The 25,046-nt window shown below is 33.7% G+C and overlaps 2 protein-coding genes and 2 long non-coding RNA genes across 7 annotated transcripts in view; 1 reads left to right on the top strand and 3 right to left on the bottom strand.

Annotated features, from left to right (window-relative positions):
• LOC136269574 (tripartite motif-containing protein 2-like) overlaps nucleotides 1–25,046 on the bottom strand; it is a 106,917-nt gene that overhangs the window by 11,008 nt on the left and 70,863 nt on the right. For 3 of the 4 annotated variants that reach the window (XM_066082915.1, XM_066082914.1, XM_066082917.1), the window contains exon 1: nucleotides 103–547. The exons of the other annotated variant lie outside the window; for it this stretch is intronic. The gene's annotated coding sequence lies outside the window, so the exon portion shown is untranslated. Of the gene's footprint in view, nucleotides 1–102; nucleotides 548–25,046 lie in introns of those variants that run through there. 4 annotated transcript variants of the gene reach the window in all.
• On the bottom strand, nucleotides 9,245–12,422 carry LOC136274927 (tripartite motif-containing protein 2-like). The gene is made up of 2 exons (XM_066082905.1): nucleotides 12,281–12,422; nucleotides 9,245–11,608 (listed from the first exon to the last, which is right to left on the bottom strand). The coding sequence occupies exon 2, from the start codon at nucleotides 11,603–11,605 to the stop codon at nucleotides 9,926–9,928; it is 1,680 nt and encodes a 559-aa protein (XP_065938977.1). The 5' UTR covers nucleotides 11,606–11,608; nucleotides 12,281–12,422; the 3' UTR covers nucleotides 9,245–9,925.
• On the top strand, nucleotides 18,116–20,457 carry LOC117684192 (uncharacterized). Its single transcript, XR_010713379.1, has 2 exons — nucleotides 18,116–18,552; nucleotides 19,609–20,457. It is a non-coding gene; the product is annotated as an uncharacterized lncRNA (long non-coding RNA).
• LOC136274929 (uncharacterized) lies at nucleotides 20,543–23,250 on the bottom strand. Its single transcript, XR_010713380.1, has 2 exons — nucleotides 23,094–23,250; nucleotides 20,543–22,749 (listed from the first exon to the last, which is right to left on the bottom strand). It is a non-coding gene; the product is annotated as an uncharacterized lncRNA (long non-coding RNA).

The raw sequence follows: 25,046 nt of genomic DNA, 5'->3' as shown, positions 1-25,046 counted from the left end.
TAAGCTGGTACATTTAAGGCAATTTCGCCAACTCTGTTATAGCATAAGATTGAAATAATTCTTCAACAATCAGTAATAACATACGTTTAACAAACTACGCACCTCACAAAGCCCTACAACTCAAAATGACGACAATGTCCATGTTTGATCTTCCTAGTTCGTGTTTACTCCTCTTCCTGGTCGGCGGCCTGTTAAAATCACGTGATTGATTTAAATAAAAGACAAAACAAAACTTCCGGATATAACCAATACATTGTGTCAGTGCAATGGTTAAATAATTTGAATCATTAAATCAAGGTTATAGTCTGACATTTCTTGATATGCCAATGAAATCAAGCCAGAGACGTATTTTACGTCCCTGATCAAACATAATGCAGTGGAAGGACAGTAATATTATTTTAGCAATATTCCCTTAATTATTACGTTATATACTTATATCAGTAAGTGTATAAAATCGAACTCCCTGATGTGTAGGCCTCTATACCTCTTCTTCCACAGAACTATAGTTTTATCTGACTCTTGACATCACGTCCACTGTCGTCTGCGCTACACATCGCAACTTCTCGGGCCTTTTCCGAGCAACGGAAGGATGTTAGGGTGTAATATATATCTGCTATTATTTTTACCATACGCCTATATAACGTTATAACGTTATAATTTATTTTTAATTGTTTTGATTTTCATCGAAGTCAATACCAAGAGATTCAAATGAAATAAAGTTGAAGTGATGAAGCGCGGCTAGATTTCTCAAAAATTGATAATGTGCGTAATCACGATACTGGCGTACGTGCGACCAGGCCCCGAGGTTATAAAACTTTTTCCATACGTACTCCGTACTCCGAGTATGTGCGCCACTGAGTACGACTCTAAAAACCGAGGTTATAAAAGTTTTGGAGTATGTTCTCCGCTGAGTACTATTTGGAGTATGCTCCAAAAGCCGATCGATGAAATTTTACGTCTCTGGAGAAAGACAGAGAACGGTAATTCGTGTAAATAGTCCTGGCATGTAGGCAAACTGTACATCTATTCAGATTAATTATTTATCAAAAAATATAACACATTATTTACATGAACATATTATCTTCTTCATCTGCAAGCATGGAGATGTGTCTGCATCTATGACTTATGAATTTTTGAGCAACAAATACGATAAATCCAGTGTAATTGGTAAAATTATCAACAAATTGTGTTTATGTCAAATCTCTCTCTCTCTCTCTCTCTCTCTCTCTCTCTCTCTCTCATGAGACTCAGATAGTGATTCATGCATGTGATGATTAAGTATAATTATGTTGTAAGGAACGATATGAATATAAAAGAAAGAAATAAGAATTTACACGGATATAAAGAGAGTATTTCAACATAAAATTTAGTTCGATATATCTTAAGTTTTCCTGGCTTTTTAACGATTTTGATATTGTACAAGCCAAGGTCAGAAACGACGCCAATACAAAACTGGAAAGTCACTGCCCCCAAGTGGATATCTCTTAAGATATTTAGCGAGCAGTTCCTGTATTAAGAAAAACAGGGAAGAGTTTAATTCAAAAATAAAAAAAAATACACTTGGAAAAATCACAAAAAGAGAAGATCCGTTTATTTTCACACTCAGGAAGTATACACTAAGGAAGTTATATATGGGTATTCCAATTTAATTGCAACATACTATATTTGCCTTAATTCTTGTGAGAAAAAAACATCTAATATCTTGAAGGGGTGGGGTAGGGGTTGGGGTTGGAATTGCATCAATGAACATATGCGAAAAGCCAAGGACACACGTAAAGCTTCTCAGTTCAATATTTTTGGGAATGTGCACGAGAGTTTAAAAAAATTCACTAATTGAAATATTTTTAGTTTTTCTCACTTAGTCAAGGATTGAAAATGTGTGTTTAGAATTTATACATACACGTACTGTGTCATTTTTAATCTTAAGTAACGTCATTTGATTTTTTTGAGCATGCCTTTTCCTATCATCTTTAAAATTCGAAAAACATGTGTTAATATTGATGCATTTGACATAAATATCTGGTTACTTCAGATAAAAAAGGAATAACTATATAAATTATCTAAATAGTTACTTGCTAATAAAATAAAACAATTGAAGAGGGATTAATATTCCCACAGCTTAGCTATAAAGAGAAAAATATCTCACATGAAAATTCGAAGAAGCTATTTTATCACAAGTAGTACATAAATTTTCAATCGATTGCATAGAATAACAATAATCCCCGTTCTCTCTCTCTCTCTCTCTCTCTCTCTCTCTCTCTCTCTCTCTCTCACACACACACACACACACACACACACACACACACACACACACACACACACACACACACACACACACACACACACACACACACACACACACACACACACACACACACACACAAATTCTAGTTTCTATCATGCGGGTTATGATTAATTAGAGTGTTATTTTTTTTTTTTACATAAACAAGCTTTTAATTAACTGTAAATTCTCAAGCAGAATATATACATCGATCATACTTTATGTTTTTCCATAGCTGTGTATTTAAGAATAAAATTTGATGTCATAACACCAAAATCGAGGCCGGGTCTAATTTGTTCTGCCCTAGATTTTTGAATGAAATTTTTTACATGAATTTCTACTGATATAGTTATTATTTTAAGATAAAAAAAATAAGACATTTACCACACCGTTTGTTTAAGGGGTCATCTCAAAGTTTGTTAATTTTCAACATAGGACCCTATGGGATTTTGCTTGAAATGTACCAATTTTGCATATTTTTTACATATTTTTAAAACTTCTTTTTCTGTTCTACATATAAAAGTTATTGCTAAAAGGCATCAAATGGTCAAATAAAAAAAACTTTTACCTCCTGGTTTGTTCTAGGGGTCTTATCAAAGATGTTTTTTGTATGCCAAATTTCCCAGTTTGTCAGATAATGACTATTTTTTATTTGACAAAGGCGGAAATGGTGATCTTTATAGTATTATTAAAACATTCAGACATATTTAGGTAATAAATAAATATATACCATCACATATTAAGGTCATTAATATAAAATACATGGTTACTGTCTTAAAATATATGAATTAAGCTATATTTCGGCGGGTTAAGAAAACGTGACAGAGGGCTAGGCTTGCTGAAACTTTTTCACGTTTGGCGTCAACAAGGCAAAAAGATGACGTCACAATACATATGAAACGCTGCACGAAAGCGTGCGTACTCGTTCTGTACTCGGCCTCTTAAATATTCATTTGTAGAAAGATACTAATACTAATGTATAATATTTAAGACTATGGGGTCACCGGGACCCACCATCCTTATATTCGAGCGTTTATAATCAAATGTTAAGCCAAACAATGCATTTCACCTTACGTATACTTATAATTAGACATGTCTATACTCTCGATGTTTTAATTTGAAATAAGTAATATCGTAAGGTAGGTGATGTTCCATGGTTAAATTTCTTTGATATTCAAATACACGTTTGAGATATTTCTTCTCGTGATTACCGGTATACTTAAAGTAATAAAATTATTTACAATTTTTAAAGCTTTGTAGATTTAAGACCTACAGTCATCAAATCCCTCTCTCTTGTAGAAATCCAAGAAACATATATATATATATATATATATATATATATATATATATATATATATATATATATATATATATATATATATATATATATATATATATATATATATATATATATATATATATATATACACACACCAGCTTATGTTATATTAAAAATGGAAGAGTCGTTAAAAGACTAGTTAGTATGACCAAATAATATTTATGTCAAATGCATCAAAATTAACACATTCAATTAGTGAATTTTCTTAAACTCTCGTGCATATTCCCAAAAATCCTGAAATGAGAAACTTTACGTGTGTCTTTGGCTTTTTGCATATGTTCATTGACGTAATTCCAACCCCCACCCCTTCAAGATATTAGATGCTTTTTTCTCACAAGAATTAAGGCAAATATAGTATGTTGCAATTAAATTGGAATACCCATATATAACTTCCTTAGTGTATACTTCCTGAGTGTGAAAGTAAACGGATCTTCTCTTTTGTGATTTTCCCAATTAAGTATATGTTTCTATTTTTGAATTAAACTCTTCCCTTTTTTTCCTAATACAGGAACTACTCATTAAATATCTTAAGAGATATCCACTTGGGGGCAGTGACTTTCCAGTTTTGTATTGGCGTCGTTTCTGACCTTTTCCTGGCATGTAAAATATCAAAATCGTTAAAAAGACAGGAAAACTTAAATATATCGAACTAAATTCTATGTTGAAATACTCTCTTCATATCCGTGTAAATTCTTACTTCTTTTTTTTTATTCATATCGTTCCTTACAACATAGTTATACTTAATCATCACATGCATGAATCACTATCTGAGCCTCATTAGAGAGAAAGAGAGAGAGAGATACATGTATTTGACATAAACACAATTTGTTGCAGGCACGTAGCATCAGGGGGGCCTGCCCCCCCCCCCCCCCTTTTTCTCGCAGCAACAAATTTTTAATAATTTACATATAAAAAAATGAATTATAATGGAGTTGCCCCCCCCCCACTTTTTTGGGAGTATGTAGGGGTACCACCAAGTGGCTTCCGGGGGTTCTGGCTCAATTCAGGGGTTTATATCTTACTTAAGATTGACCACAAAAACTTGGATACACTAGGATTTGGTAGAGGACCTCAAGAGTTATTCATAATAAGCGTAAGAGTGTACCTATGACCCCTTTGTGCCGTCTTAGGGTATTTATGAATACCCCTCGAGGACCTCTACCTAATCCTAGTGTTTCCAAGTTCTGGTGGTCAATCTCGAGTGAGATATAAACCCCTGAAATGAGCAAGAACCCCTGGGAGCCACTTGGTGGTACCCCTACAGCCCAAATTTGAGACCAGGAAATAATATCCCCATATGTCCCCTTCACTGCCCTGGTATCCGTTTGATACACACTTCAAAGATAAAAGAGATAATAGCCCGCCTTTCGCACCTATATCAGTATGAAATGCTAACATACGACAAAGTTCGAGTGAGCAAGCTGAACCCTTGTAGGGGTCATAGGTGCCCTCTTACGCTTATCATGAATACCTCTTGAGGTCCTCTACCTAATCCTAGTGTTTCCAAGTTCTTGTGGTCAATCTCAAGTGAGATATAAACCCCTGAAATGAGCCAGAACCCCTGGGAGCCACTTGGTGGTACCCCTACAGCCCAAATTTGAGACTGGGAAATAATAGCCCCATAGGTCCCTTCACTGCCCAGCTGGTATCAGTTAGATGCACACTTCAAAGATAAAAGAGATAATGGTCGCCTTTCATCCCTATATCATTGTGAAATGCTACAATATGACAAAGTTCGAGTGAGCTAAACCGTCCCTTTTCGTTGTTATCGTTAACGTTGTATTCTTCAAAGGTTCCCGTCAAAACATGGCTGAGAGAAAATCATCCCAATTTCACCTGATGATTTTTGCTGTTTTTTGACTGCGACATATGATAATCTTTTTATTTAAAATAAAATCACAATACTGGGTGTTCTATCGTCTCATATTCGATTTAATACGATGTCTTTTTAATTTTCGATTGATGTTTCTGGGGGAGTGAAAAGGCCAGAGCATACATTTTTAAACATGCACATGTTCAGCTTCGATTTAAACAAATAATCTTGCCACACTGGATTGGCCTGGGATTTTTATTGTATATTTGTATCGTTTTATGCCTTTTAATTTACTTTAATTTATCATGTCTTATATATCATAATACAATTGCATATCACTTTATACGATGCATATAGTTTTTCTATTTGTATTAATAAGACTACACTTAGGATAACATTATTTTCATAACTTATGACCCGTATAGACGTATTTCATTTCTATCCAACAAAGACGCATTTATAACTCTTATCCAGGCGAGCTTTACTGCTTCGGAAGCCGTCAATGCTCGTACAAATTATTGAGCATTAATCATTTTGATATTAATTAAAATGTGTCGATAATTTAGGAAAATATAATTTTCTGTTCGAGTACTCTTAGTACTTTGATGAATTTCCTTATTGACTGCTAGCTTATACGGGCTTAGTGGCTACTGTTAGTGGCTGCTAGCTTCAGCCTGGTTGCGTATGGCTGTGTTCGAACGCACATTGGTCGATGTCTGGTTAAAAAAAATGAGAAAGATATTAATTGCTACTCATAATTTTACTGCGTATGAAAAAGGATGGACAATACCTTGTAAACACATTAAATCATATGTGTGCGCGCTAAAATTTAACACATAGCATGTTATGCTGATTAAAAAAAGCAATTTTTGGAGGTTTCGCTTTCCGCCGCCATCTTTAAACTACCTGACCAGAGACAGACCAGAGACTCTCCTTTGGTTTGACCACGGTTTCATTTTAGTCGGACTAAAGTGGGTTCGATCTCATTTTAGTCGAACTAAGGTGACCGTGGTTTGTGATCGAACTCGCTCTTTATGTGTTGATAAAATGACGTCACAATGTACTGGCGAAAAATGGTACTCGGCGAGAACAGGTCGCACACCAGTATGAAGAAAATTAGACATAACGTTACAGGCACTGTACCAATTATCAGCTAAACTTTCACTTTTTTTTGTATTTCCTTGTTTCTTGATATATTTAGATAACACTTGACATAGTTTAAATAGTGATTTCCATTTTTTATCCATCTTGTTTTTGTGCTTTTTAGCACGCCCCGAATTAGCCATGTTTTACGATTTACTGCATGTACCAGTTACCGTCTTTGTGATAATAACAGGCACGTAGCCTCAGGGGGGGTGCCTTTTGGAAAGTAATCTTTTTCCTTTTTTTTCTTTTTTATATAGCTTGTCAAGATTTTTTTTATGAGTCTGCCCCCCCCCATCCCCCATCAAAAACGATGCTACGTGCCTGAATAACATAGTAAAATCCCTGTACATGTTGATTTCATACTCTGCATAATGTAATTTGAGTTGTGTCCCTTTTTGTGTACGACTAAAGGTAGTAGGGGTTATGATACATTTGTACGGTGAATGCCTTATACGGAGGCTGCCATAGGACATATGCTTGAGAAATCTTTTTTTTTAATTCGTGGCCACGAAATAAAAGTCGTTCCCATGAAATAAAAGTCGTGGCCACAAAATTAAAGTCGTTCCCACGAAATAAATGCCGTGGCCACAAAATAAAATTCGTTCCCATGAAATAAAATGTAGTCGTTCCTACGGAATAAAAGTCGTGGCTACAAAATAAAAGTTGTACGTGCAATGTTGATTCTTATATCTATTGATATCATGACGCATATATATGGAGTAGGTTGAGAAGAAGGACATGATAATACTGATTCATTCAATTTAAAGATGAATGAGTTGATATTTTACTTTAATTCCCTGGGAGTGACACAAAAGCAAATCGAGGACAGTTTGAGTATTAAAATTTTGATTTTGTGTTGATTGAATAAAATAATTGTTTACTTCTTCTGTGAAAATCCGTACAAATATTAAAAAGGACAATATATCTCACAGTATGACCCCCCTCCCCCTTAACTCATGAGTTTATTGCTTATTACTACATATGTATTAAATGATGTCCGAATGTCGTCAAAGATGAAAATAATAATGTCATTGTTGAGCCGCACCGTTGCAACATTAACACTAAGAAGATGGGCGAAGGTAAGTAATTTTAAGCCCATAAAAGGGAATTTATAGGAAAATTAATAGTAAATAAAAGGCATATAGCAACGCACGGGAACAGGGAGCTCACATGTTTGCAAATCACAGTATGGCTATACAAAATTGTCCCTCCACTTTTCTGTAACTGTAAAAAAATGTATTGAAATTATTCATCAAAAAGCATGATATAAATCACTGTAATAAAGTTTTCAGTAGTAAATAACAACCCCCTTCCCTCCAACAATCTTTTTTAATTTTTACACTTAAATATTTTTAGGGGTATGGCTGCCCTCTTCAACTTCGAATTCGAAGCAATGCTCTGTGCCTAAAAATACTTTTAAAAAACTGACATTTTCAGTAGATTTACGTTGTCAACTTTGTATTTTTTGTTTATTTATTTTCAATTCACGGCTCATTATCCAAACAAAATACCGGAAACGACGAGAGCAAAACCACGGCTTAATATGAAACCAATAAATTGTAATCAATCGATTGTGAACTACTTGTTTGTTCTAGAATATCCAGCTAAACATCTGTAAGAGTTAAATGAAAATGTTTGTGTCTTTAATTTTGTGCGTCTATCTTTAAAACAGTGAGCTTTTAGCAATGGCGACTACTTGACCTACTCCTTAAGATTTCGATGTTTTATTTTAAAACTAATCATAAATGGTATATACCTTTATAATAAAATACTAGTAATTAAAATAATACTGTGTTAAATATCTTTATTGTAGAAAACACAATCTTTCCTGAATGAAAGGCACTGTCATGACTGTCTTATTTCAAAACATGTTTTTTTTTAGTAATTTCAATGCAAGAAATAAGTGGATTATTTTGAAAACCGGCTTATTATCAAATCCGGCTAATTCTCAAGGTTTTAAGGTATTGAATATCTATGCGCGGATCTAGAAGGGGAGGGGGTTAGTAGCCTGTTTCCCTGGCCTACCCATAATGCTCCGCAGAGCATTATGGGTAGGCCAGGGAAACAGGCTAGGGGGTTAGGAGAATCCAGTCCCCACCTCCCCCCCCCGCAAAATTGAAATTTCTTTATATTTACAAAATAAAATTGCCAAAAATATGCCTCAGACCCCCCCCCCCCCAAATCAAACGAACCCCCCCCCCCCCTCCGAGAAAAAATTCTAGATCTGCGCATGTAATAACTAATATATGCATATCTACGTCTTCAAATAGTGCTTCATTTTAGAAACTCAAAGCCAAGTATTTCATGCTTTTATAATTGCTTGATATTAAAAAATAAGGCAATGTAATACAACAAATGACTGACGCGATGACTACTTTATATTAGAATTTTTTTGATGCAATAAAACATTCAACCAAACGTTTCAGGAAAATAAACAAAAGCCTATAGCCCTTGGCTGAACCTTTCAGGTAGTCTATTGTTTTTTATTTTCATGTTTGCAAACATCGATTTAAAAAAAGGGGAAGGGGGTTACAGTTTTAACAACTTTTACCAGATCATGCAAACATTCAGACATTTTCCTCCATCCGTTTGAACGTGAAAGTCCATTTCAATTTTACCGTAATATTTAAAATTATGTGGTCAAAAACTAATTAAAACCAATTAACAAAGTTGATTACAAATCATTTATTAGACATAATAACACATTATTTAAGGTATACAATGTACAACTGCAGGGTTTATTACTAGTTTGTAAGAAACAAAAGTTACTCAATCTTCAGTGACAGAAATCTTAATGGACAAAGATCAAATAAACACCACTCAAATGTTCAACAAATGTGGTACATGTACCTTCATTTTTCTGCTTTGATAATGTTTGACAGAAGAAAAATGTATGATTTATATTTTCTTATATTAAAGGATAGAAATTAACTCATACCTTAATATAAAGGAGAGCTAAAAAAAGTTTTTCAAAGATATTTAATTTACCATTAGTGTCATTTATCAACATTAAAATGTTTTGATTTCTTTGACAAATACCAAACAAGGTTTCTCTGATTGTATTCTTATAATGCACACAGTTTGTTTAGACATTAAATGTATAAACATTTAATTCATTGACAATACAATCACTACACTAAAACAGTTTGTTATTATGATGTATAAACATGATAAACAAAACAATGATATTGTTGACATGAACTAAATGGACGTATATTTTTATATGCATGACTCTATTATATAATATAATTAATTATCTTTATGCTAATACATGTTATATATATACAGACAGTCAGTTTGTCAACATGTAATACATATAAACAATGTTACACTGCTGTGTAATGTTCTACACATATTGTATTTTCTTCACTGTACCTGTGTACTCAGCCACAAAGAGGTTGTCTCTGGTGTCCACACATAAACCCCGTGGACCGTGTAAATGACAGTTGTCAATGTAGCGGAGGAACTGTCCGTCCTGATCCAGGATGTGGATACACTGGTGTATAATGTTAATGTCTGCTGTCAGGATCCGACCCTGGCTGTCTGTTGTGATGCTGATTGGACTAAATGATATCTTGGTAGTAGAGGGAGGACCAGTGTAGGTAAACCGGAGTTTCCCGGCCTGATTGACCACCACTACTGCATGGGCTCCACGGTCGGACACACAGATATCTAGGTTCCTGTTCTCACTGATGTGTTTAGTGTACTCACCAGATGAAAATAGAGGTCGTCCTTTGTCGTCGTACTGAATACTTTGTTTCTCTGTGGAGACAGAGTAACACACAACTTTTGTTTGTTTATCATCATCACTGTCCATGACAACCAGGAGGTCACCAGAGGAGGTACTACAGACACCGAGAGGTATCCACCCCCGTAGTCTGATCACTGTCTTTATCTTTTTATTCTTCACTATGTTCACAGTTCTATCTCTGTCATCAGTATAAACTAGATCCCCACTCCTTGTCACTGCTATGTCCCGTGGAACGTTCCCTGACTTGGTTTTGACTGACTTCACTAGTTTCCCACTGAGGTTGTACAGACTCATGATTTTGTCCTCACCACACGTCCACATCTCCTCATCACTAAGACAGGACACATTGTATACTACATCATACTCGGGTTTTATCTGTGTGATGATCCGTGGTACATCAATGAGCGGTCTGTCCAGGGGAGAGGACTCAGCACCGGGAGATTCCATGGTGTAGCCATGTTCTTCTGTTTTGATAGATGACGCTGACAGAGATCCAAACTGTTGATAAAGCTGTTCTTTGTTGATCTTCTGAGGGGTAAAACTTGGTAAGGACACTGTGAGTTTAGGAGGCAATCTTCTGAATTCATCATTCCTGGATTTGTAGGCAGAGACACGGCTGACTTCATTGGTGTCCAGTAACGTCTTCAGTTCAGTAATGGTCTGTGTGATTTCAGAAATGGTGTGTTTAATTTCATCTTCCTGTTTGTCTAAGACAGCCAGGTGTTTGGTGTCCATTTCCTCCATGTTAGATTTCATGTTTCTGATAATGATGTTTATTTCTCTGTGCAAGTCTTCTCCATGTCTGTCGATTTCTGTTGTTAATTTCTGGGAGTTTACATTCAGAGCAGATTTCTGGACTGGGAAAATAGATGCAATCTCTTGGTATGTAGGATAAATGGATTTCTCTAGTTCTTGTAAATCTTTTTGAATTATTTCTTTCTTCCTGTCAATGTTTTTAGTTATTTCAATAAATTTATGGCCACTGTGTTCTTTAGAGGAAGCACATGTTGCACAAATAGGAATGTCACATTGTTCACAGTAAAGTACACTTATGTTTGAGGAATGTTTTGGACATTTAGGAGTAGATCCTCTTTTTTTAAATGGCAGCACTTTGTGTTCTTTGGATTGATCAGAGAGATGTTCCCCCACACAGGCTTTACACAGATGTATGTGACAAATGTCACAGTACATAGGGGGGCCCGGGGTCTCACAGAGACGACACCGTAACACATCCTGGGCCCAGCGCTTGTCCATGGTCAGATACTTTTTACTCATGCTCTGAAAAAATAAAAAGGTTGATATATAACTTTTATAGTTTTTGTCCATTTGACTATTTCTTATAAAACTTTAGTTCTTGCAAACAGGACACTTTAGTGCTTAAAAGACAGGAAGACATTTAAATGCTTTTAAACAAGAATTTCTCCAACATATAACTTGCTTTAACATGTTTAAAGAATGTGACTGACTATTTAGGACATTATATCCCAAACAGGCTATAATGAACCATTCAAGTGATTGGTCCCAACCTGTTAAACCAGGTATGTAGGACAATATCATTTAATATACAAATGTCGCCAAGCACTGCAAGCTCTAACTCCAAACCGAAAAACAAAATTTAAAATACTGCTCCCTTTGACCTAATGAATTTTCTGTTATCAGAATTGAACCCACAATTCTCAGTAAATTGCAAATGGCTTCCCATGTTCTCTTGAGATCCAGGAAAAAAATCTTTTGCAAATAAATTGAGGATAAAAAGGCAGTTATCAAATCTAAAAGGGCCACAATCGTACTTTTTCAGCTATTTTTGTAACCAAGGGGAGCATGATCTGAATGAAAGAGAGAGCGAGAAATTTTAATGTGAGGCTACAATTACTTAAATTACATTGATACGTGCATCGCTTTTGACTAATTCTAGATCTCACAATGGACAGTCAATCGCTTTTTACTTACTTTACATATGTATCATATCAAGGACCAACCTAGAGGGCGAAATAGTCGTTTTTTGATCTGTAACTTCGTGGGAATTTACTCTGAAAGAGAAGTTGAAGTCGCCTTGTATTATGAGTTCATAATCTTGTGAATTAACCCCAAAGGCAAAGAAATGATAATTAACCAATTTAAACACATTTTCACAGCCTAAGTTAACTTTTGTTATGATTAATTACTCGAAACTGTTTAATCTTTAGGGGTTATAAATACGGGTGATGCAACAACATACTGTGCAACTGATCTTTATTGCTTATAATGTTGATAATACAATTAGTTGTTAAATTGTAACTAGTTAATAACTCTGCCAGATTAATGCTTTAATAATCATGAAACCATTTGTTTACAGTTATTTTAAAAAAAAATAAGATCCTCTCCTTAACGGTTGTACTTGTGTCAAAGGGTTTGACTAATACAGTACTGTCAACGCTGATCCCGTATTTTCCATGCACCCCCGCGGTCAAAAACAGGTGTCTCGGATAAACCGCGCATCCCTTCAGTAGAGTTGTCCAGCAAATTAACACCGCCGTGATCTTGACGATAAATTACAGATAAATAAAAGTATTTGTCTGAAAATTCATCCCCCCTGACTAAAAAATAACCGACACCTACACGACACTAGGTACCGGTACATGCAGATATTATTCTAAATTAATGGAATTATCTAGAATAACATACAATATGTAGTTCTGAAATGTTACATTTTTTGAGTATATCTAAAATTATTTATCATTGTTTCTTCGATGTATTTTACAATCCATTTAAATTGGCATAGCCTATTCAAAAATTGATAAGTATGCTTTGCAGCCGGATTATAATTTTCAAAAAAAAATTATTATAATTGTTCAGTCTTATTAAATGTGAAGAAGTATTGTATCTTCTCTTTTTTATCTATTTAAACTGCATACCGGGTAAATTAAATTGATGAAATGCTTTTGTTAATAAATAACTATAATTTGTCCCAAGTTATTGCTTCTATCACTTTTTGATGATTTTTAATAAAAATACACATACCTGTGAAAGAAATATAGTTGAAATCAATAAAATGGAATATATCCAAGATATCTTCATTGAACAATTATTATTTTTCACCCATAAAAGTTCACAGGAACGAAAACAAATTTCTTATGGAGATAAATAAAGGGAAATGTTTACATCTTTTCTCCATTCGAAAGTACTTGGGAAACCTCGGGCAATTTTTTAAAGTTACCATGGCTTAAAAATGGCTGATTCAATGCAAAATCCACGTAGACTTCCTATTTTAGGATGTGTAATCAAACCTGAAGCGGGAGAGGGGGGCATTTCAAAACAGATAATCTGGACATTTTTCATATTAGTGGATGAACGTAGTTTGAGCGCAAAGGTATTTATGATTAAAGAAATATCAAGCAACAAGTGGTGGAAGCAAAAACTCGGGACAGAGAATGGTGTTGTTCTCTTATTCTAACCCTATATGCTTGTTATATCACTGCTGACTTTAATTCGATTATTTACGGTAAGCTGTTTTTTCTTTACAAGAAATAGAATGTTGTACAGTAATTAATTTACATCACAAATGGGGAATAGTACATGTTATTAAATGCATACATCTGAACGTAAACTGCAAATAACTGGCTCCACGATCATGAACCTGTCTTAAATTTAAGTTAGAATTTTGTCTTAAATCTCAGATTCAAACTTAGTTAAAGATTACTTACATAAGTTGATCACAGAATGATCTAAGAAAAAACTTAGCTAAGATTTGTCTTAGCTTAAACATCATAGTAACTCGCGCGATTTTTTGACCGAATTTGTTAAAAGTGGAACTCTTCTTCGTTTGAAGATTCCTATCGGCTGCATCATAAACATTATTATATACATGTATCACAAAGTTAAAACATTATATTTAAAAGATGCTTCACACAAATATTAGCGTATTTTCTTACTGGATAACATGTCAGTCATTATACAGACGTGCTTACACACTTTCACTTTAACAAAGGGAAATAACTTCAATAGCAAGTCAACAAAGGGAAAAAACCTCAACTATAAATAGTAAACCCGAGGACAAGGGAACGGCAATCTTTGCTGATCATTTCTTATTAAAAATCCAACGAGTGTCGCCATTTTGAACTTACTTGGTAACAATCTATAAACTTAAGTCTGCCTAATAGCAGTCTTAAGATTTAAGACAATATTTCAGACTTAACCCTTTTTTTTTGTGATCCACTTTAAGAACAATCTCAAAAATTAAGTGCAAATTTATTGACTTAAGTCTGACTTAAGATTAAAGACAGTTTCATGATCCCAGAGCCTGGAATTTTTCTGAGTCCAAGGGGTATAACTCTGTCGAAAATTGTTCGATCTTACCCAATATCAAACTTGACCTAGATATTATCATGATTTAAACCTGTATACCAAATTTCATTTCAATATGTTCATCCTCTGAGAAGAAAATGAGGGAAACTGCACGGGCCCTGGAAGTTATTGTAAATATATTGCATGTGCATGTATAAAAAAGTAAGGGTAGGACACTCTTTTTGGGGCGAAATCGGGTTTGACGAAGTCTTGGCGTTCCTCAAACGAAATTTCGCGATAAATCGTTCAAGTATACTTTACTTACGACATATGTATACATTCGTTCCGCTCCAATGCTGTTACGTCGAAGAAAAAGGTGTTTTTATACATCCAAGTGCCTAAGAATTTCGCTAGACTGGTTTACATCCGGTTTAATCGCAGTGAATCGAAAGGTAAATTGAAAGGTAAGTTCTGATTGGTCAATAATGAAATAAATTCTTTAATTTCTTATCGATATTTGTCAATCTTCTTCATTATTCTCGCATTTCATTGTTGAAAGGCCAAACTACCTAGTATCTATATGCATAACTCCTTTCAAACATTTGATACATACTCGTCATAAATTGTTATCAGTTTCGCCACCTTATTGACGAGCAGATTTATTTTATTATTAACCAATCAGAACTTATCTTTCGATTCACTGCGATTAAACCGGATGTAAACCAGTCTAGCGAAATTCTTAGGCACTTGGATGTAAAAAAAAACACCTTTTTCTTCGACGTAACAGCATTGGAGCGGAACGAATGTATACATATGTCGTAAGTAAAGTATACTTGAACGATTTATCGCGACATTTCGTTTGAGGAACGCCCAGACTTCGTCAAACCCGATTTCGCCCCAAAAAGAGTGTCCTACCCTTACTTTTTTATACATGCACATGCAATATATTTACAATAACTTCCAGGGCCCGTGGGAAACTGCAAATAACTGGAATTTTTCTAAGTGCAAGGGCCATAACTCTTTTGAAAATTGCTCAATCGTACCCAATATCGAACTTGACCTAGATATTATCATGATAAACCTGTAAACCAAATTTCATTTCAATATGTTCATCCTCTGCGAAGAAAATGAGCGGAAATTTTAAATAACTGGAATTTTTCTACGTCCAAGGGCCATAACTCTATTGAAAATTGCTCGATCGTACCCAAAATCGAACTTGACCTAGATATTATCATGATAAACCTGTATTCCAAATTTAATTCCAATATGTTCATCCTCTGCAAAGAAAATGAATGGAAACTGTTGGTGGACCGACAGACAGCAGCAAAGCAATATGCCCTCCCTTCTTCGAAGGGAGGCATAAGAATTCATGAAATTTTGACACGGTAAAACAGATCATATAACCAAATGATTCTATTAGTTTAATCACAGAAAGGTCAAGTCAAGGTCACTACCTTTTTCCAGACTCATTAATTTGCAGCAATTCTGAATTGAAAAACATGATATTTTCCTACGCCAATATTCTGCCCAAAAGTAAAGTCTTTCATAGATTCTAAATATTGATTACTATTTCTATGCCAAGTTGTATGATAGTAAACAAGATCCCCAGGGGCCAAATCGCTCACCTGAGCAACAATAGCCTTAACTGATCAAATTAGAATTACAGTATCAAAATTAGCTGCAATAATGTAGCCCTCTCCCGATTTTTTTTGGGGGGGCAAGTGCGGGAGTGATTCACTCCTGCAACGATTTCGTCTCAAATCGTACATAAATGACAATAACATTTTTATTTCTTACCTAAACTCAAACATTGTAGATGTCTATGGCATAAATTAATCCAAAAATATCAAGTATAGTCCATATATCGGTTATTTTTCGTGTATGTTAACAACGAAAGTTGAATTTGTCTGCCATGTTTACTGACCTTGACCGGTTTTATTTTGGGACAGCCAATGAGAATTCAGGAGCGGATCTTGAACTGAATATAGGAATTCCCCTATTCTAAACATAATTAACGCGGTAAATATGAATTCTCCATTATATACCACTTCCTTAAATAATGTCTTACTGATATAACGAGGTAAGATCGATTATTTACACTGACATTCACGTTATAAAGCCCATCAAAACTCTAAGCGTACATCCCATAAAATCACGCGAGAACTGTCATGGCTGCTGAAAAAGACGACTTGTTAACATGCTTATGTGTTTTATCTGGTTTTGATTTATATATGGTTAATTTGTTCAACCTGAATTAAAAAATAATTTTATCTAAAGGAAGTCCAATAAAAAATGGATCTTTTCAGATCGAAGTCAGCCGCATTGAAAAATCAATTTTGCACCATTACGGAGATCCTGTGGAATTGTAGCCCTCTCCAGTAAACATCAGATATAAAAAATCGAAGAGGGCTACATTATTGCAGCTATATCAAAATATCTTGACAAGTAAATAAGTACAGTAGACATTGCTAATAAACCATTTAAAATCTGCCAATTTTTTATCCGCATTTTTTTATTTGGTAAATACCTAACCTCTTTTATTGTTGTACCTGTAAGAAGATTTTTCTCTATTCCTTTATACCCCCCCTTTCCATTTTATGGCTCCACTTTTCTCTAGAGATTCTCTCTATATATCCCTTTATAAAAATTCATCCATGTGGCCCGAAGAAGAGTTTCTATATATATTCCTTTGTAAAAATTTATCCCCCATCGGGTCCTGTCCTACCCCCAAGAACCATGACTTAAACAAATTTGAATCTACACTATTTGAGAATGCTTTCACTCTAATTTGAGCTTTTCTGGCCTTATACCTGGTAGTTTTTGAGAAGAAGATTTTTAAAGATTGTCTCTATATGTTTCTATGTAAAAATTCATCCCCCATTGTGGCCCCACCCTACCCCTGAGGACCATGATGTGAACAAACCTGAATCTAAACTACCTGAGGATGCCTTCACAAAAGTTTAAGCTTTTCTGGCCGAATAATTTTTGAGAAGAAGGTTTTTAAAGATTTTCTCTATACATTCCTCCATTGTGGCCCCACCCTACCCTTGGGGACCATGATTTGGACAAACTTGAATCTACACTACCTGAGGATGCCTCCATACAAGTTACAGCCTTTCTGGTCAAATAGTATTTGAGAAGAAGATTTTTGAGCATGGTTAAATATGGGATCAGCGTTGTTAGTACTGTACCTCCAAAATATACAGAAATACAGATACTGAATTTATTCCTCAATTAAACTTAAAATTAAATTGCTAAAACAATTACAAAACATTTCATTAATAAAATGTATGAATACATCAAATAAATTAAATTTAATAAATTGGATAAGGTTTTTTTCAATTTTTAAAAGTTGTTTTATTTTTGATTGACTTGCTTCTAATTTAATTTAAATTTTAAAGCTCTAATCTATGTATATCATCATTATTAAATGGCATTTTTGACGGAATTGTTGAATTAGCTAAGTATTTTAACTTAAATTGTAATGATTAAATACATAAGTTTCCAAATTCAACAATGTAATTCGCTTAAGGATATGTGAACCTGACAAAAACAAGTTCATTGCGCAACGCGAACTGTCGTCTGGCGACAAGCAATCGTATTTCACATCGACGGTTTATTTGCTTAATTTAAGGTTTAAAACAGTGATATAAAATGTGTAAGTTTATGAATTTGCATAAAATATAATTTATATAAACATTTACATCAAGAGGTTTTACTTTTTTAATCATTTACAAACTTAAAGTTTACGACATACTTGCGCCGATTTCCGGTAATTTCCCAAATCTCGATGTAAACAACAAGTCGGAATGACAAAAACTGATGGATATTATTAGTGTATGACGAATATTGCGAGCACAAACTGATGTCGAGTGTCATAAAAAGGGAATGGAAAAAAGGACGAGACCATACACCAGTTCCCTGTGATCTAAACCTGCCATTTGCAAGCAGTAAGCATGGTAGGTGTCTTATCATGACATGTGCTATATTGTATTATGTTAACGTTACAGATTATTATGCTCGTATATTATCCACGTGAAAACAATATCGCCTAGCCTATATGCAGAATAGCTACACAATAATCCTAATTTGTTCAAACATAAAAATTATTCATTGTTAATTCAGTCAGTGTTTGTAATTAAAATAAACACAATTTTAGTTCGAATTTTCTTAAATGGAATTAACCATCTGATGATAAATGGTAAGGTTGACCGCATAGAGGGCCCTGAGTTTACTCTAGCATATGACAAGCTTATTTACCAACATTTACTCACAAAATATTTTTAGTCTAACACTTTCATGCACATTAGCTTGAAAAGTATATTTGTAAGGAATAGGTTATATGTTTGTATTGATGATTTTTTTAGCACATACTGGCGTGCGACCAGTTCTCGCCGAGTACCATTTCTCACCAGTACATTGTGACGTCATTTTTCGTCTATAATTTTATGTGTTGATAAAATGACGTCACAATGTACTGGCGAGAAATGGTACTCGGCGAGAACTGGTCGCACGTGTGAAAACATTTGAACAGCTGACTGATATTCACCTTTATTGAACTGTAAAAATCAAAGTACAGTTGAAAGAAAAATTAGTATATCATGGTTTATCGGTTGATAGAATTGCTCACATCATATTTAGATTTCATGTACTGGGTTCATTATTGTTACAAATTCTTATTTTTTCCCCATTATTTTCAAATCATTAAAACGCAAGATTTCTAAATACACACAGTTATATAAGATATGAAATTGTCAAGTTAAGTAACATTAATTTAAATTTTCAAGATTAGAATAAAATGTTGACAAGTTTCACCTGATATCAAATTTTTATATAGAATAATCCATTTATATAAGGTTCTGTCTGTCTATGTTGCATACACTTTCATGATATGCCTATATGAATTTTATATATTTTTCTACATGTAGATTCTTAAAATCATCCTTTCATATAAGTCCTTCTTATATGTTATAAGTAATAGTACCAGTAATATCAGGGTTTTTTTTTTAATACAGACTTTTCAAACCTCCAAGAGATGAGAACATCACTAGTATGTGTTAACGAGGTCATTCCTAATACAAGACACAATGCGGAAAAATATAAGACTAATGTAAAGAACTGAAACCATGAGTGATGAAGAGAAGAGCTGATAATCAGATTATTGTCTCTCTTATGTTCATCCTGATAAAGCCTTTCCCGATTGATGCCCTGGATTATTTATTTGGTAATTTAAGGATGACAATATTTATTTCAACATTTATGATATAATATTAAGACAATTAATAAGCAGCACAACATATCCTGAAATATGAAACTGGACCAAACCAGTGATAATCTACCATTTATGATTTATTGCATTTACTTGGATTTGAAAACCATTTCTGAAACTCCAAAAGTCATGAATAATTTGGACATATAATGCATACAATTAAGAATTAGTATTGTAAAAGAATATATAATATGATAATGCATATGCTATAAGAAATACAATTGATAGATATCAATTCAAAAGATGTTTATACTGACCAAGTGCAGTAATGAAGTTTGTAATGGCTATATACTGTTCATGTGGAGAAACTGGTTTTTGAAATATATGTCTTATGTTTATAATTATGTTTAATTTGATGATTGCATAGTATATCAAATCATCATTTCTGTCTATTAGTGTCTGTCTGTCCATCCATTTATCTGTATGAAGTCTGTTTTATTTTATAACCCTGATGAGGTTACTGATGTAGATCAAGTTGAGATCATCATTATGACACTTATATACAACAAGCCTCACAGAAAATATGAGTCCTCTTAAATTACAGAGTTTTTGAATGAGTTATGAATGTATGGTTGAGTAAAATTTTTATTTTAAATATTTTTTGAAATGATTTTTGTGAATAAGAATATTTTTTGTTATAACTTATCCTTATCTATATTTTTATCATTTTTGCATGAAAAAAAATATACATATCCTAGTTAGGCCACACCAATATAATTTCTTGCTTGTCGGACATTAAGTGGAAAAGGGTACAAGCGGGCTAGCGATAAAATAATAAGATTATTATTTTTTGTAGCCAAAATTTTGAGGCGGTCCATAATGATATGATTTGTAAAGTTTTATTTAAACACGAGCATGCAGGATCCGATAAAAAAGAAATTTAATTGGTGTGGCCTTCCACATTTTCTATATTTTAGTTCAAATTGAGGCTGAACCATTGTAATATATTACCCTGCATAATCATTCTGATAAAGTCTCAATCATACATTATAAATAGCATCAAGACCAATATGGGGACCAAGGAAGGGTTCAAAGTTCAAAGGAATTATAGGATTGCATACAATCATGTATTTACATAAGGACAAATCATAAATCATTTCAGAATCTGCAGTGTTGTTTAGTCCAATCAGATAATATGATTTAAAGAATTATCATGATTAAGTATCAAATTTCATTTTATACCTTTAATCATTTGAAAGATTCTCCTATTTTCAGACACCCATTTTAATGCAATACCTTACAAATCAGACAAAACTTTTAAAGATTGATAGAGGAAATTCAAATTAATTACAATCAGTATAATATAAATATACTGATTGTAATTAATTTGAATTATTTTTTGTAGCCAAAATTTTGAGGCGGTCCATAATGATATGATTTGTAAAGTTTTATTTAAACACGAGCATGCAGGATCCGATAAAAAAGAAATTTAATTGGTGTGGCCTTCCACATTTTCTATATTTTAGTTCAAATTGAGGCTGAACCATTGTAATATATTACCCTGCATAATCATTCTGATAAAGTCTCAATCATACATTATAAATAGCATCAAGACCAATATGGGGACCAAGGAAGGGTTCAAAGTTCAAAGGAATTATAGGATTGCATACAATCATGTATTTACATAAGGACAAATCATAAATCATTTCAGAATCTGCAGTGTTGTTTAGTCCAATCAGATAATATGATTTAAAGAATTATCATGATTAAGTATCAAATTTCATTTTATACCTTTAATCATTTGAAAGATTCTCCTATTTTCAGACACCCATTTTAATGCAATACCTTACAAATCAGACAAAACTTTTAAAGATTGATAGAGGAAATTCAAATTAATTACAATCAGTATAATATAAATATACTGATTGTAATTAATTTGAATTATTTTTTGTAGCCAAAATTTTGAGGCGGTCCATAATGATATGATTTGTAAAGTTTTATTTAAACACGAGCATGCAGGATCCGATAAAAAAGAAATTTAATTGGTGTGGCCTTCCACATTTTCTATATTTTAGTTCAAATTGAGGCTGAACCATTGTAATATATTACCCTGCATAATCATTCTGATAAAGTCTCAATCATACATTATAAATAGCATCAAGACCAATATGGGGACCAAGGAAGGGTTCAAAGTTCAAAGGAATTATAGGATTGCATACAATCATGTATTTACATAAGGACAAATCATAAATCATTTCAGAATCTGCAGTGTTGTTTAACTAGTTGAAAGAAATTGCCATTTAAAACTGAATTATACAACTTTTTTTAACAGCATGTAGGGTTTGTAGCATCTATTTCAATAGAGGTCAGAGGAAATTCAGACGTTATTATCTTTTTTTCTAATTCACGAACATGCCAATTATTGATTACTAATTTTTTGCTATTTATCATATCTTCAAAATTACATAAAAAAAAAAATAAGAGTGTAATTATAGGAAATTGTATTTTTTGCAATTTTTCTAGCTCGGGTCACGTCGAAAAATGTCACTTTTTTAGTGGTCAGAGGAAATTCAAACTAAAATAGCGGATTAAATAAAAGGAATTCTTATAATCCATTTTCAGATAAATAGAGTATTTTATTAACCTTTTTAATATATTGGTGAGAAAAGTTTTCTAGTTAATTGTAAATATGTCTTTTATGACATTTTTAATTTGCATTTAAGGTTTTTTGTCTCGTTCTAATTTTTTGAACATGGGTAAGTTTGAAGGTCGTTGCCATGGAAACGAACTCACGAACATATGCTTAAAATGTCTTTTTTGACAAAAACAAATGGATTAGAGTCTGTTTAAACAATTTTTTCAATTATTCAATTAGTTTCATGTCAGGTTCACATGTCCTTAATATCGCCAAAATGTGTAACCCGGGCTCGCTACCCATTTTAGTCACCTGAAAAATGAAAATGTGTGATAAATATTGAAAAACTCGTTCTGTGATAATAAAAATTTCAGCAAAGACAAAACAAGTTGTAATAAAGTATTCCTGCAAATTACAGAACAAATAAGTATTTTTTAAGAAATCAACAAAAACCCGGTTATCAGTTTCGAAAATCCCGGCCCGGCCCGGGTTTCACTACTTTTAGTCACTACTTTTAGTCACACTCCATTTTAACGATTCCCTCAAAACTACTCATAACCTGGTACAGTTTAGGCAATTTCGCCAACTCTGTTATAGCATTAGATAAAAATAATTCTTCAACAATCAGTAATCACATACGTTTACACACTACGCACCTCATAAAGACCTAAAACTCAAAATGGCGACAATATAATATCCATGTTTGATCTTCCTAGTTCGTGTTTACTCCTCTTCCTGGTCGGCGGCTAGTCTCGTTCAACCAGACGCTCGGCTCGTCGGAGATTTACGGAGACAGCCGAGCGTCTGGTTGAACGAGACTAGGTCAGCGGCCTATTAAAATCACGTGACTGATTTAAATAAAAGACAAAACAAAACTTCCGGATATAATCAATACATTGTGTCAGTGCAACGGTTAAATAATTTGAATCATTAAATCAAGATTATAGTCTGATATTTCTTGATATGCCAATGAAATCAAGCCAGAGACGTATTTTACGTCCCTGATCAAACATAATGCAGTGGAAGGACAGTACTATTATTTTAGCCCAATTATTACTTATATCAGTTTGTGTATAAAATCAAACTCCATGATGTGTAGGCCTCTACCTCTTCTTCCACAGAACTATAGTTTTCTCCGACTCTTGACACCACGTCCACTGTCGTCTGCACTACATATCGCAACTTCTCGGACCTTTCCGTCAGAGCTCGTGTTTTTCCGAGCAACGGAAAGATGTTAGGGTGTAGTGTATCTATCCCTCTGCTATTAATTTTACAATATAGATTTTTTTTTAATCGTATTGATTTTCATCGAAGTCAAGGCTATATACTGTTATCTGCAACGCGTTGCATAAAAGTTTTTGGGTGCTAACCCTTCTTGAATAATATGGATCACGGGTTAATAAATCATTGAGTCTTCATCATCGAGGAATATTTTTAAAAAATAACAAATAAAGGCACGAAAAAAGCTGCTGAATGTTAGGCATTTACGGAGTAAGTCGCAAAAAAGCTTTATATGGTAAGTTAATTTACCGGTATCATCTTTATGTATGCAGATTCTACCCGAATATTTCGATAGATTATTTCCATGGAATTACACAGTCATGTATAATGACAATTTTCAATCTTTGAAAATGAGCTGTTTAAACGAAAACTTTAACTGAATATGGCGCTCCTATTTTTGATTTACAATAAAACAGGTATAGTATTTTTAAATAGCAGATCAATTATAAATTTAACTTACTTTTTAACATATGTGATTTACGCCTACGGAATAAGCCATATTTAGCACATGTTATAAAAAAAAACATACCGTTTCTTCTATGAATTGTATGCTTAATGGCAAATTAACTAAGAAGAATTGCATTCACTTTAGAAAGGCGCTTACCTCCGTATATAAATATACATTGTACATTTATAATTAAAACAGGAATTTAACGGAATAAATAGCTTCAGTCAAGTGAATGCGTGGCACGGATCGCTCCATTGTAAAATCAGCGATTTTCCAGTAGAGCGGTGCAAATAACAGGAGTATATATAGAGCGACGAATCATATTATAAAGCGATTTAACAAGATAAAATCTGTACATAAGAAGAAGTTCCCCTGGGAGAAGGTTTTCTTGATGGGGTTCCATATCAGAGAAAATAGGGCTTGGCTTCTTTTGGGGGAAATCAAGCTAAAATAAGGTCTTTTGACGGATTAAAGCGCTTCTTTAAAGTGCATGTACTGCACGCTCCGTAGTAAAATCAGCAAGTTTCCCGTAGAGTGTTGCAAATAACAGGAGTATATACAATGAAGCGCATTGAAGTGGTAAATATGTTCGCTTGAATGGAATGTTCTAAACTTTGTATCGAACGTCAATTGTTACATAAGACACACCCATTTCTTTTGAAACGGGGAAAACATTATTCGCCACAATGCCTTCGGAACCGCTCATCTTCTATAAACAGCACTAGCATGAATTTCACACACGCACATTATACACCAAAACATTTTCTTTCTTTCTTTCCAACTATGTTCAGAAACAGTGATATTGTTCAAAACAAGAATATTTTAGTAACACATATGTGTTTTGAACTTCCTGTTACATGTAGTGTATTGCAAATAAAGA

This window comes from Magallana gigas, chromosome 4, assembly GCF_963853765.1.
Source record: "Magallana gigas chromosome 4, xbMagGiga1.1, whole genome shotgun sequence".
Lineage (NCBI taxonomy): Eukaryota > Metazoa > Mollusca > Bivalvia > Ostreida > Ostreidae > Magallana > Magallana gigas.
Note: the sequence above shows the minus strand (reverse complement) of the source record. Positions and strands in the feature narration are given on the sequence as shown.